At 41.3% G+C, this 12,344-nt stretch overlaps 1 protein-coding gene across 1 annotated transcript in view; it reads right to left on the bottom strand.

Moving 5' to 3' along the window:
* Positions 1-667: 667 nt before the first annotated feature.
* MRPS27 (mitochondrial ribosomal protein S27) overlaps positions 668-12,344 on the bottom strand; it is a 150,352-nt gene continuing 138,675 nt past the window's right edge. Inside the window, exon 11 of the mRNA XM_075325246.1 lies at positions 668-5,734. Within this exon, the coding sequence (XP_075181361.1) occupies positions 5,489-5,734 (246 nt within the window). The 3' untranslated portion in view covers positions 668-5,488. The remainder of the gene's footprint in view (positions 5,735-12,344) is intronic.

The raw sequence follows: 12,344 nt of genomic DNA, 5'->3' as shown, positions 1-12,344 counted from the left end.
CCGATTTTTGGGAGGTAGAATGAACAAATAGACAACAGTATAAGAATAGTTCTTATTTTTATTTTTGCGCGGTTCACAGAACAGTTTTCGTGAGAAAACTGATTTATTCTGAGGGATGGTGCAATTACAGCAATACCAGATTTATTGTTTTTTTTCTTCTATGTTTTGCTTCTATCACACAGTAAAAATGCTTTTTTTTTATAATACTTTTTTCATCGCCATGTTTTGAGAGGAGTTGGAGATTTTTTTTGTACCATTTTGAAGTATACAGTATAAACATTTTTTGATCGCTATTTAGCATTTTCAGAAGCAGAATGAACAAGAACAGCAATTCGTTTCGTTTTATTTTTGCAAGGTTCACTGTGAAGTAAAAGTGATCAGACCAATTTATTATTTGGGTCAGTAAAATGATTGCGATACTACATTTATATAATTTATATAATTTTTGGGCTTTGCTACTTTTACACACTAAAAACCATTTTACAAAAATGAATTTGATTTTGCATTGACATAACTTAACATAAGCTGTAACTTTATTTTCCAAATGATCCATATTAAGGCTTGTGTTTCGTGGGATGCTTTGGCTTTTTCAATCATATTTTTTTGTACATATGATTGTTTAATAATTTTTAGTCAATTTTTTTGTGTGTTTGAATGATGACAAAAGTTTCATTTTTGGAGTGTTTTTTATTAATATTTTTTACATTGTTCACCATACGAAATAAATAAAGTGACAGTTTTAAACATCAGCTTGTTCTTGACATGGCGATTTTTTTTTTGTTTTTATTTTAATGCAAATGCTGCATTTTTAGTGGAAAAAACGGTTTTCGGCATTTTGTGAGCTATTTGTGTTTTTTACTTTTTTTTTTTTTTTTACACATTTTACTTAATTTCCTACAGTTGGACTAAGTGACAAGCTAAAAGAAAATTAATATTTTTTCCTTGGATCACTGGTGTCATGTATTGCACTACGCCTGTACTGCAGCATCTGAGACCTGTTAGGCTATGTGCGCACTAGAAAAGTGATTTTTCTCAAGAACATTTCTTGAGAAACTTCTGGGAGTTGAAGATTACCGCACCTGCGGTAAAAAAACGCACCAAAACCGCGGGAAAAACGCATGCGTTTTTGCCGCAGGTTGGTCCCTGCGTTTTTTTTATGCTGAACTGCAATAAATAATATAGATAATAGATAGATAATCGATAGATAGACAGATAATGGATAGAGGGAAAGATGGATAGATGAATAGATAGATGAGAAAGACCTATATAATGTCCCACCCCCTGCATATTCTAAGCTGGCACCCTTTAGTGACTTTCATGTGGCACTAAAGGGTGCCTAGCCTTGTATTTAGCCAAAAAATAAATAATAATAAAAAAAAAAAAAAGACGTGAGGTTCCCCCATCTTTTGTAGCCAAATAGGGTAAAGCAGACGGCTGCAGCCTACAGACCACAGCTGGCAGCTTTACCTTGGCTGGTAATCCAACACAGAGGGAAACCCATGCTGTTATTTTACATTAAATAAATAATTTAAAACAAAAAATGTGGGGTCCCCCCCTAAATTGGATCACCAGCCAAGATAAAGCGGACAGTTGGGGTCTGATATTCTCAGACTAGGGAGGTCCACTGTTATTGGACACTCCCCAGCCTAAAAATAGCAGGCTGCAGCCGCCCCAGAAGTGGCGCATCCATTACACGTGCCAATCCTGGCGCTTCGCCCCAACTCATCCCGTTGCCCTGGTGCGGTGGCAAACGGGGTAATATATGGGGTTGATGCCAGATGTGTAATGTCACCTGGCATCAAGCCCTGGGGTTAGTGATGTCACGGCGTCTATCAGATACCTGACATCACGAACCCAGTCAGTAAGAAATAAAAAATAGACAACAAAAAAAGTTTTATTTCAAAAAACACTATCCACATTCCCTCTTTCACCAATTTATTGACAAGAACAATCAAATCCGGGTCCGGCGTAATCCAATAAGGGGGTCCCACGGCGATCCATACCATAGTCACAGTCCCAGTCAATGAAAAACAGAATGTTCCCCATTGGCTGGGAGAGCAATGCAGTGACTTGAGCTAACATCAATAGGTCAGCCCAGGTCACTGCAGGGGATGCAGAGCGCTGCCATCAGGAGGTTAGTAGAGATCATTAGCTGCTGTGATGATCTCCTGCAGTCCTGCCATCAGCGCTGTCACTGCCTTCTATGCTCGCCGCGTTCTCAGCAGTATCGCGATAGCCCGTGACGTCACCGCTAGTGACAGTCTCGGGCCGCGGGCATAGACGGCAGTGACAGCGGTGACGTCAGGAGGCAGGAGATCGTCACAGCAGGTAATGATCTCATCTCACCTCCTGACAGCAGCGCTCGTCATCCCCGCGGCTGCACGCACTGCAGGGTGACAAGTTGCTGATACTGCGGGCAGACACTGACACTGGAGTGCAGGCAGCCACGGGGCTGGAGCGGGACACAGACTGCACGGGCACCTGGAGGTCACACGGAAGCGCTTCTGTGCAACGTCTAGGGAGTGTGATCTGTGTGTTTACTCTGCTCCGCTTCCTCTTCTGTCATAATGACATCACTTCCTGCAAAACCGCAGACAGCGATTAACATTACCGCAGGTAAATCGCGGCTATAACGAGGGTATACCGCACATCATTTGCTACCTGCGGTATACCCCCGTATTTCGCGATTACATTATAGTGAATGGAGTGAAATATCGGGGGTATACCGCAGGTACCTGCGGAAAAGAAGTCACATGCACATTTTCTCAAGAAATTTTCTCAAGAAAATCTTCAGAAAGAATTTTCTTGAGAAAAAAACGCAGTGTGCGCACAGCTATTTTTTTTTTCCCCATAGGTTTTGCTGGGAAATGTCTGCAGAAAGATCACAAGCATTTCTCAAGAAATTTCTGCAGCAAAACCGCGGGTAAAACCGCGGGTAAAAACGCCTAGTGCGCACAGGGCCTTAGTGTCTCCTTGACAGAGCCTGTCGTACACTGCATGATCTAACATGAATACCGTACCCTGGGATCACTAAATGACCTCAAGATACCAAGGCAATGATCCACACCTGCAATTACAATTGCGGTGGTCAGTTGCTGTCAAAGAGGGCCTTTTAACTCCCATTGAAATACTTAAATACCGCTGTCGTGTTCCAAAACTGGTAGGGCGCGATGCCAGAGGGTGTCATCTGTCATATACAGCTGTCACCTCCAGAATTTCCGCTATCGAGGAGAGGCGCTGTTCACTTATTCCTTACTACCATTTTAAAACGGCAGTAAGGAATAAGTGCCCTTAACGACCAGTTTTAATATACATTGGCGGTTGTTAAGGGGTTAATGACATTGGCTGCATGCCTAGGATCATTGTCTTGCTGCAGAATAAACTTGGAGCAAATCGGATGTCTGTCTACCTAATGGTATTGCATCATGGAGAAGTATCTGCCTGTATTTATTTAGCATTGAGTACACAAAGAAATGGTCAACTTTGAGGACCGCAAAAGCAGTGGATGGCCAAAACATATTTATTTCCCTTCAAACAGGAAGATATCCAGCAGTGCCGTCAACTCAGAACTGGCAATAGCCAGTGGGACCCAGCTATACCAATCTACTGTTTGAAGAAGTCTGGCCAGAAGTGGTCTTGATGGAAGAATTGCAGGCAAAAAGCCATATCTTCAACCTGGAAACAAGGCCAAGCGACTCAAATATGCCCAAAAGCATAGGAACGGTGTGCAGACAAATGGCAGCATGTGCTCTGGACTTATGAATCACAATGTGAAATATTTGGCTACAACAAAAACCCCCAAGGAGCTCTGATCTCAGTATCATAGAAGTGGTCTTGGATTACATGAAGAGACAGAAGGATTTGTGCAAGCCTACATCCACAGATCAATGGCTCGCCAAGATATTCGGAGCATCCTCTCTGCCAAGTTCCTTCAAAAACTGTGCGCAAGCTTATTTAGGGCAGATGCTCGCCACGAGGTTTTGATGCAAGATCAAATGATAATTGGGACTGTTTAAAATTTCCTCTATCTTGAACCCCAGTTCCAGCTGCTGAAAAACAATCCCAGACCATAATGCTGCCTCCAATGTCTATTATTGTGGGTCTGTTGAGCTTGATTCAACCCAACAGGCCAGACTTATGAAGAATACAGGAGATAGTTTTCACATGTAGTACACAACCAGTACTTGCCAGAAGTTCCTGCAGCTCCTTTAATGTTATTGTAGGCCTCTTGGCAGCTCCTGAACCAATTATCTTTTCTTCAATATTTAAGTTGCCCAGTTTTAGGTAATGTCACTACTGTGCCAAATTTAAGCCACCTCTTGATGACCTTCTTCACAGTGTTCCATGATATATCTAATGCCTTGGAAACATTTGTATACTCTTCTCCTGACTGATAACTTTCAACAGTGGGAAGTTGTAAGTCATTTAACACACTATGGCTTCTTCTGCAACTAAGAAAAATGTCAGGAAAATCCTACTAGGATAGCTTAACTTTATACGAAGTTAATCAAAATCACTGCAAATGATGACAGAGATGTACTAACTACTATGTACCCACATTATCTTAGCTTAATTTTTAATTCCCCATCAAAATTATTTCATTTTGTTTCTCAATAGCTTTGCATGGATCAAAGATGGACACCGTTCAGAAATTCTTCTTCTTGGAATCATGCGGGATATTTGGGAAGACTTTCATAAAGACCGTGCACAAGCCATGAAGCCAAAGAAGGCAAACTACAGGTGCCATCTGGCAAGCAAGAGGACACCATGACAAGAATAATGGATCTACCACTTGTAGGTTGCCAATGGTTTACAGATTGTATATTTTAGAAATAATGTCCAATACTAAGTGAAAATTAATGAAAATAAATAGTAAATTAAAACAGCATAAAGCCAGGTAAATGCTGTTGTACCATTTGATGCATAGATATTAAAACCTATCAATGTGATCTAAGCCTAAAAGCGAAGAAATGAAGGCACAGAATTTACAGGTTTTATATTTGTAGAAAGCCAAAAGAAAAATAAAAGATTCCCTGCCCCAACCAGAAAGAAAATAAAATAAATGTGTATATTTAATTGTTTCTATGACATTTCACTTGTACAAATGTTAAATGCAAAAATAAAATAAAATGAAAATCTAAGTTTAGACTGTTATGTACTTGTATCCTTCAAGAAATGTAAAGAACATCAACTGCAAATGCCCATTACTTTACTTACATGAATTGTAGAGAATATTTATCAATAAAGTCATTTTTTTCACCATATTTGTATTATATATACTCAATAGAAATATAGCATTCTGAAGAAAACAAGAGCATCCAGGCAAGTTCCATGGTGCGCAAGTTTAAATCTCTGCATGCTACAAATTGACCATAGAGCCAGAGCATGATAAAGTACATAAAGAAAAATGAGTGGTACATCAAATGGAAAACAGCTTGTGCTAGCTTCCATAGGGGGTATATACAATGTGCATCAGCCTTGGAAGTTGTTAGGCAGTGGACGAGGCCCTGGATGCAAGCAAGGCTTCATATTGCAACCTTGCTTTTTCTCTCAACTCCTTCTCTCTTTTGATGAGTCCAGACTGATCTTCTTCCCATTCTTTGAGAGAAGTCTCATATTTTTCAATATCTGGCTTCTCAAATTCTGGTAGCTTTTGTTGGACGAAGCTGGTGGTCACGCTCACGAGGTTAGCAGGGTCAATCTTGCCAAGAGAATCAAGTTTTGTACTCAAGTCCTAATAGGAAGATATAAAAATAAAATAAAAACAAACTTCTATCCTGAAAATTTCTCTGCCTGAAAATATCAGTAGGATGTAACTTTCTTCTCACCCCTTTTACATTGACCAATGAAGCTGTTGCTAAAATGTCTCATGTACATAATAAATTAGCCCTTAATATGGGACCACATCAAGGACATGCTGATGGGAGCAGGGAATGAAGGGCTCACCGCTGACGTGTGTTAAATCCCGCTGTCAAGAGATTGACAGAGGAATTTAACTGGTTAACCTTTGTAGGATCTTCAACCATCTGCGGCTGTTAAGAGGCACTTGAAGGCTGATTAAATCAGCCAACATGTGAAGGGAAAGATGTGGGCTTGGCGTGTGAGCCAACATCAAAGGCAGGGATACGACCTTTGACATAAATGTATGTCAAAGGTTGTAAATGTGTGAAGGAATCTAAGGTTCAGCACATATTCTGGTGTTTTTCACACCTATTATTTTACTCCTTGTTTTCGTATACAGTGAGTACAGAAAGTATTCAGACCCCTTTAAATTTTTCACTCTTTGTTTCATTGCAGACATTTGGTAAATTCAAAAAAGTTAATTGTTTCACATTAATGTACTCTCTGCACCCCATCTTGACAGAAAAAAAACAAATGTAGACATTTTTACAAATTTCTTGAAACAAGAATAACTGAGATATTACATGGTCATAAGTATTCAGACCCTTTGCTCAGTATTGAGTAGACACTTTTGAGCTAGTACAGCCATGAGTCTTCTTGGGAATGATGCAACAAGTTTTTCACACCTGGATTTGGGGATCCTCTGCCATTCTTCCTTGCAGATTCTCTCAAGTTCCGTCAGATTGGATGGTGAAGGTTGGTGGACAGCCATTTTCAGGTCTCTCCAGAGATGCTCAATTGGGTTTAGGTCAGGGCTCTGGCTGGGACAGTCAAGAATGGTCACAGAGTTGTTCTGAAGCCACTCCTTTGTTATTTTAGCTGTGTGCTTAGGGTCAAGGTGAACCTTCAACCAAGTCGGAGATCCAGAGCACTCTGGAAGAGGTTTTCTTTCAGGATATCTCTGTGCTTGGCAGCATTCATCTTTCCTTCAATTGCAACCAGTCGTCCTGTCCCTGCAGCTGAAAAACACCCCCATAGCGTGATGCTGCCACCACCATGTTTCCCTGTTGGGATTGTATTTGGCAGGTGATGAGCTGTGCCTGGTTTTCTCCACACATACCGCTTAGAATTATCACCAGAAAGTGCTATCTTCATCTCATCAGACCAGAGAATCTTATTTCTCATAGTCTGGGAGAACTTCAGATGATTTTTGGCAAACTCTATGCAGAATTTCATATGTCTTGCACTGAGGAGAGGCTTCAGTCTGGCCACTCTGCCATAAAGGCCCAACTAGTGGAGGGCTGCAGTGACAGTTGACTTTGTGGAACTTTCTCCCATCTCCTGGAGCTCAGCCACAGTGATCTTGGGGTTCTTTTTTACCTCTCTCACCAAGGCTCTTCTCCCACGGTAGCTCAGTTTGGCTGGATGATCAGGTCTGGGAAGAATTCTGGTGGTCCCAAACTTCTTCCATGTAAGGATTATGGAGGCAACCATGCTCTTAGGAACCTTGAGTACTGCAGAAATTCTTTTGTAACCTTGGCCAGATCTGTGCCTTGCCAAAATTCTGTCTTTGAGCTCCTTGGGCAGTTCATTTGACCTCATGATTCTCATTTGGTCTGGCATGCACTGTGAGGTCTTATATAGAGTGGTGTGTCTAGTCAATCAAGTCCTATCAATTTAAACACAGCTGAACTACAATTAAGGAGTAGAACTATCTCAAGTAAATGGACAGCATGTGACTTAAATATGAGTATCTGAGCAAAGGGTTTGAATACTTATGACCATATGATATTTCAATTTTTCTTGTTTGATAAATTTGCAAAAAGTTCTACATTTGTTTTTTTTTTTGTCAAGATGGGGGTGCAGAGTGTACATTAATGAGAAAAAAAAATTAACTTTTTGAATTTACCAAATGGTTGCAATGAAACAAAGTGAAAAATGTAAAAGGGGGCTGAATACTTTCCGTACCCACAGTATGTTCCTTCGTGGCTTAGATACTTTCAGACTGAATCTACTATGTGCACATTCCAATAAAAACAAGAAAAATTATTGCATGAAAAGCTGTGTTCAATCACTCTTTTGACTGGTACTGTATATGTTGAGGGCTAATGAGTAATGTGAAATTAATACAGTTCTATGTTCATTTTTACAGTGAACAGATAATAAAACTGTTTCTAGTACATATTGCCTACGCTGACAACTAGAAGTCATAAAATAAAATCAAATACACAATATGAAACAAAATCAGAAAAAAAATTTCAATTTTTTAATATTTTACTGCACCAACAAATTAATCATCATACTGGAAACTAAATAAGTAGTAGTGGTATTCACTTTATAGTGTATAATACAGAAACACATTATCCTTAAAATTTGTTTCTCATTAGCCTTCATTGGGGGACACAGAACCATGGGACAGTCTGTTGCCACCTGAAGGCTGACATTAGTAATACATAGAATTAAAAATGGGTCCCTCCCCAGCTCCCTATTCCTTTCCTGTTGGCACCTGGCCTCCTCAATTTTGTGAGAAAGCAGTAACAGAAGAAAAAAAAAAATAAGAATTATAAACACGTCCAATCGGCTAACAAGGGAGGGAGCGGTGTCCATCAATGAAGACTAACAAGAAACAGATACCAAAAATCTACTTTTCTCTATAAATTCATTGGGGAACACAGAACCATGGGACGTCATAAAGCTGTCCCTAGGGTGGGACAGCAGTATTGCGCAATAGGGTCACCATATGCGAGAAAAATTCTTTAAAATTTAACTTTTAATTAAATTATTCATAAAAATGAGGATAATCCTCACTGACAAACAAACAAACAATACAAGAATAGGTTTGGCCCCTCCTACTTTTCAAGAGTTCAATGCAAACCACAAGTAGACTATTACCGCTAATATAAAGTGGAACTTTTTGCCCATGAATCAGGTGCCAGTTTCATAAAGTCCACTGATAAATGAAGAATTGGAATTATCTCACCAAATTCTGATATACCACATATTAAATTCGAATGGGTTCAGGCATCCTCCTGGCGGAACCTCATGATTATGAAATTGTACCTCCCTAGGGAGGTACAATTTCATAATCATGAGGTTCCGCCAGGAGGATGCCTGAACCCATTCGAATTTAATATGTGGTATATCAGAATTTGGTGAGATAATTCCAATTCTTCATTTATCAGTGGACTTTATGAAACTGGCACCTGATTCATGGGCAAAAAGTTCCACTTTATATTAGCGGTAATAGTCTACTTGTGGTTTGCATTGAACTCTTGAAAAGTAGGAGGGGCCAAACCTATTCTTGTATTGTTTGTTTGTTTGTCAGTGAGGATTATCCTCATTTTTATGAATAATTTAATTAAAAGTTAAATTTTAAAGAATTTTTCTCGCATATGGTGACCCTATTGCGCAATACTGCTGTCCTGAACTGTTAATCTGTGTATTTAACCCAGTGGCTATTTAATATGTCCCTAGGGTGGGGAAAAGAAAAGTAAATATTCTGGTGAAATCAGAGAACTTCCTGGAGAAGCTCAAGTGGAGGCTTGAGCCACTGCTGCTTGCAGACTCTTTCTGTACAAGCTTACATCTGTCGAAAGCAAAGGTGTAAAATGTAAACTTTTTAAAATGTATTAAGTGATGTCAACGTAGCTGCTTTACAGAGCTGCAGGGCTGAAGCACGGTGACAGACCAACTAGAAAACTCCCTCCACCTGCATAGAATGCGCCCTGATGCTGAAGGTGAGTGCACTGTTCTTTGATTTAAAAGCCTGAATAATTGCTGTTCTGATCCAGCGAGAAATGGTAACTATTGAGGCGGCTTGAGCCCTACGAGGCCCTCTAAATGGACGACAAGTAGCAACATAAAGCCCTGACCACATCCAGATTGTGAAGTCTCTTTTCTATTGGGTGAGATGGAGTGGGACAAAAAGAAGGAAGACCATGCCTTTATTAAGAGGAAAAGCTGAGAGAACCTTCGGGAGGAATGTAGGAACCAGCCGCAGCACAACTTTATCCTGGTGAAGAACGAGGTAGGGACGCGGCAAAAAAGGGCCTCCAGTTTTAAAACCCTTCTGATAGAAGTGTTGGCTATAAGAAAAGCGAACTTTTAAGAAAGTAGAGGAGCCGAGGTCTCTCTGAGAGGCTCAAAGGAGGGGGGAACTGATGAACATCCAAAACCAAAATTAGGATACCAGGAATCGAAAGATGGCCGATAAGGCGGATTGATATGCGCCATCCCTGGAGAAAAGTCTTGATGTGGGGTCCGGTGGCAAGTTCTTCTGAAATAACATTGCCTAGTCGAAAACCTGAACCTTAAGGGAGCTAAGGGCTTGCACTAATTCCAACCCGGCTGTAAGAAGGAAAGCAATGTTGGCAAAGAAAAGGACATTGGAAAAGTATTAGTTGACTCAAACCAGCAAAAGTATGCCTTACAAGTACAATAAATATATGTGATCTGATCATCATCTGAATGACTGGTTCCAAGAGACCTCACTTGCTTAAAACTTCAGCTTCGATAGCCATGAAGACACTTTTATAAGAAAAGAGAAACCACATCATCCATCATCGATAGCGGTCTCTAGGCCAAGAAGATTGTCAAACTGCATCAATAAATGCCATGAAAGTTAGGAGGATACAAAATGAAGTCTGTCCATCCATTCCAAAGGCAAGAAGTGGACGTGAAGGAAAAATATTCAAGTCAGCTCATAACAAGGTCTATCAGTTATGGAGTGACAAACACGACAGTGAAGGTAGCTCGTATGCTTCATAACAGTGAGATCACAAACATCAATCGAAGCACGCTACATAAGTTTGGAATGGTGGCCTGAAGAAAGGTGAAGAAGCCTCAACTTCAATATCGTATTAAGAAGTGTTGGCTTGAGTTTGCAAAAAAGTACAAAAAGTAGACGGGTGGTTTTGAGTGATGAGACGAAAGTCTATAGACTAGGGTCTGATGGGTGCAGATGGACGCGCTGGAGCTAGAATCTGAATGCTGGGCAAAATGTACTCCCAGTGGAAATGGAAAGGCTGCAGGGTGCTTATCCTGAGATGGATATCTGGAAAGAGAAGAAATCAGGGGGCAGTTAGATCGCAGCTGGGATCTGCCATGCTAGTGAGAATTCACTGGAGGGTAGGACTCACTCGCAGAGACAGTCAGAGCTCCCGGGATGGCCAAAAACACCAGAAAACATTCCACCACAGTAACCAGGGGCCCTTGGACACCCTAATTAGTTCTGTGACAGCTTACGCTAGATCACAGGCCCAGGCAGGAAACACATTCTCCTCCGAAATCATAGTGGTCCCCTGTGCAGACATATGCAAGGAGTACAGGCAGCACAATGGGATATAAACTGGCTGGTAGAGAACTTGCTACTACACCCAGCACATTCGGAATAAGTGACAAGTGTGGGCTAGGCCGGAGGGCATGCTCGATACGCTCTTGACTCCAACATTCAGAAAGAATGAAGGAGCAAGATAGGGAGAAAATACAGAAGAATGGTGAGTAGTGCAGGGATGCAGTTGGTGAACCCCAAGTATCAGCTCCTAGCTAAGAACAGCCTACCCGGTCTGCGGTCCAGCGGTGGAGCACCCTTGTGATGTGGAGGACACTAGCTGCTGAATCCAGAGTGAGGTGTCTTGTGCATGGGTGTGGAATCCCGAGTCACAGCTTCTGGCAGGTAATCATGTCACAAATATGGTGCCACTGATAGAAGAGGAAGGGGCGGAATAAAGAGTGCCGCTCATATAGGAACCTGTCTGAGAACGCCTGACTGCACCACGTGACCACGCAGCAGCCCTGATTGGACAGGAGCGCCCAGGTGACTGATGACAGGAAACCACGCATCCCACTCGGGAGCGCAATTGCATACACCAAACTGGTAGAGGAGAAAGTACAGCCCAGTAAGTGATATATTGCTAGATTCAAGGATCCGGCCCATACATCTAGCTGCTCTCACATGGGGGCACCAAAAACCTGAAGCAGATTCCCTTTAATATATGTTCTCACAGAAAAGAAGGGTAAGCCATGTTGGATTTCAGCGTCCATATTTCTTTGGACCGTTGAAAGATAGGGCAGAGTCATGCCACCTGTTTTTTTTTCCCCAGCTTCATATTCAAGGAAATATTCCCAATAAGCCCATCCAAGTATGCACATAGTAATGCCTAGCTCACAAATTACAGTGGAACCTTGGTTAACGAGGACAATCTGTTCTGGGACTGTGCTTGTTAACCAAGTTACTCGTTCAGCAAAGCAAGATTTCCCATAAGAAATCATTGCAATGCAGACAATTTGTTCCACAACTTGTGAAATATCCCATCCTGGTGCCCTATTGTGCCAATCCACACACGTACAAACACACAAAAACACGCACAAAAACACACAAACAAACACAGATTATGCTCACCTTACCTTCCATTCCCTCGCCGGTCTCCTGGAACTTGCAGTTCGCCCGTACAAGACGTGTATCGGGTAACCAGGATCTTCCGCACTCAGCACGCTGACGTCAA

The sequence above is a fragment of the Anomaloglossus baeobatrachus genome, chromosome 1 (genome assembly GCF_048569485.1).
Source record: "Anomaloglossus baeobatrachus isolate aAnoBae1 chromosome 1, aAnoBae1.hap1, whole genome shotgun sequence".
Taxonomy (NCBI): domain Eukaryota; kingdom Metazoa; phylum Chordata; class Amphibia; order Anura; family Aromobatidae; genus Anomaloglossus; species Anomaloglossus baeobatrachus.
The sequence above is the reverse complement of the archived record's forward strand: the minus strand, read 5'-3'. Positions and strand labels throughout refer to the sequence as shown.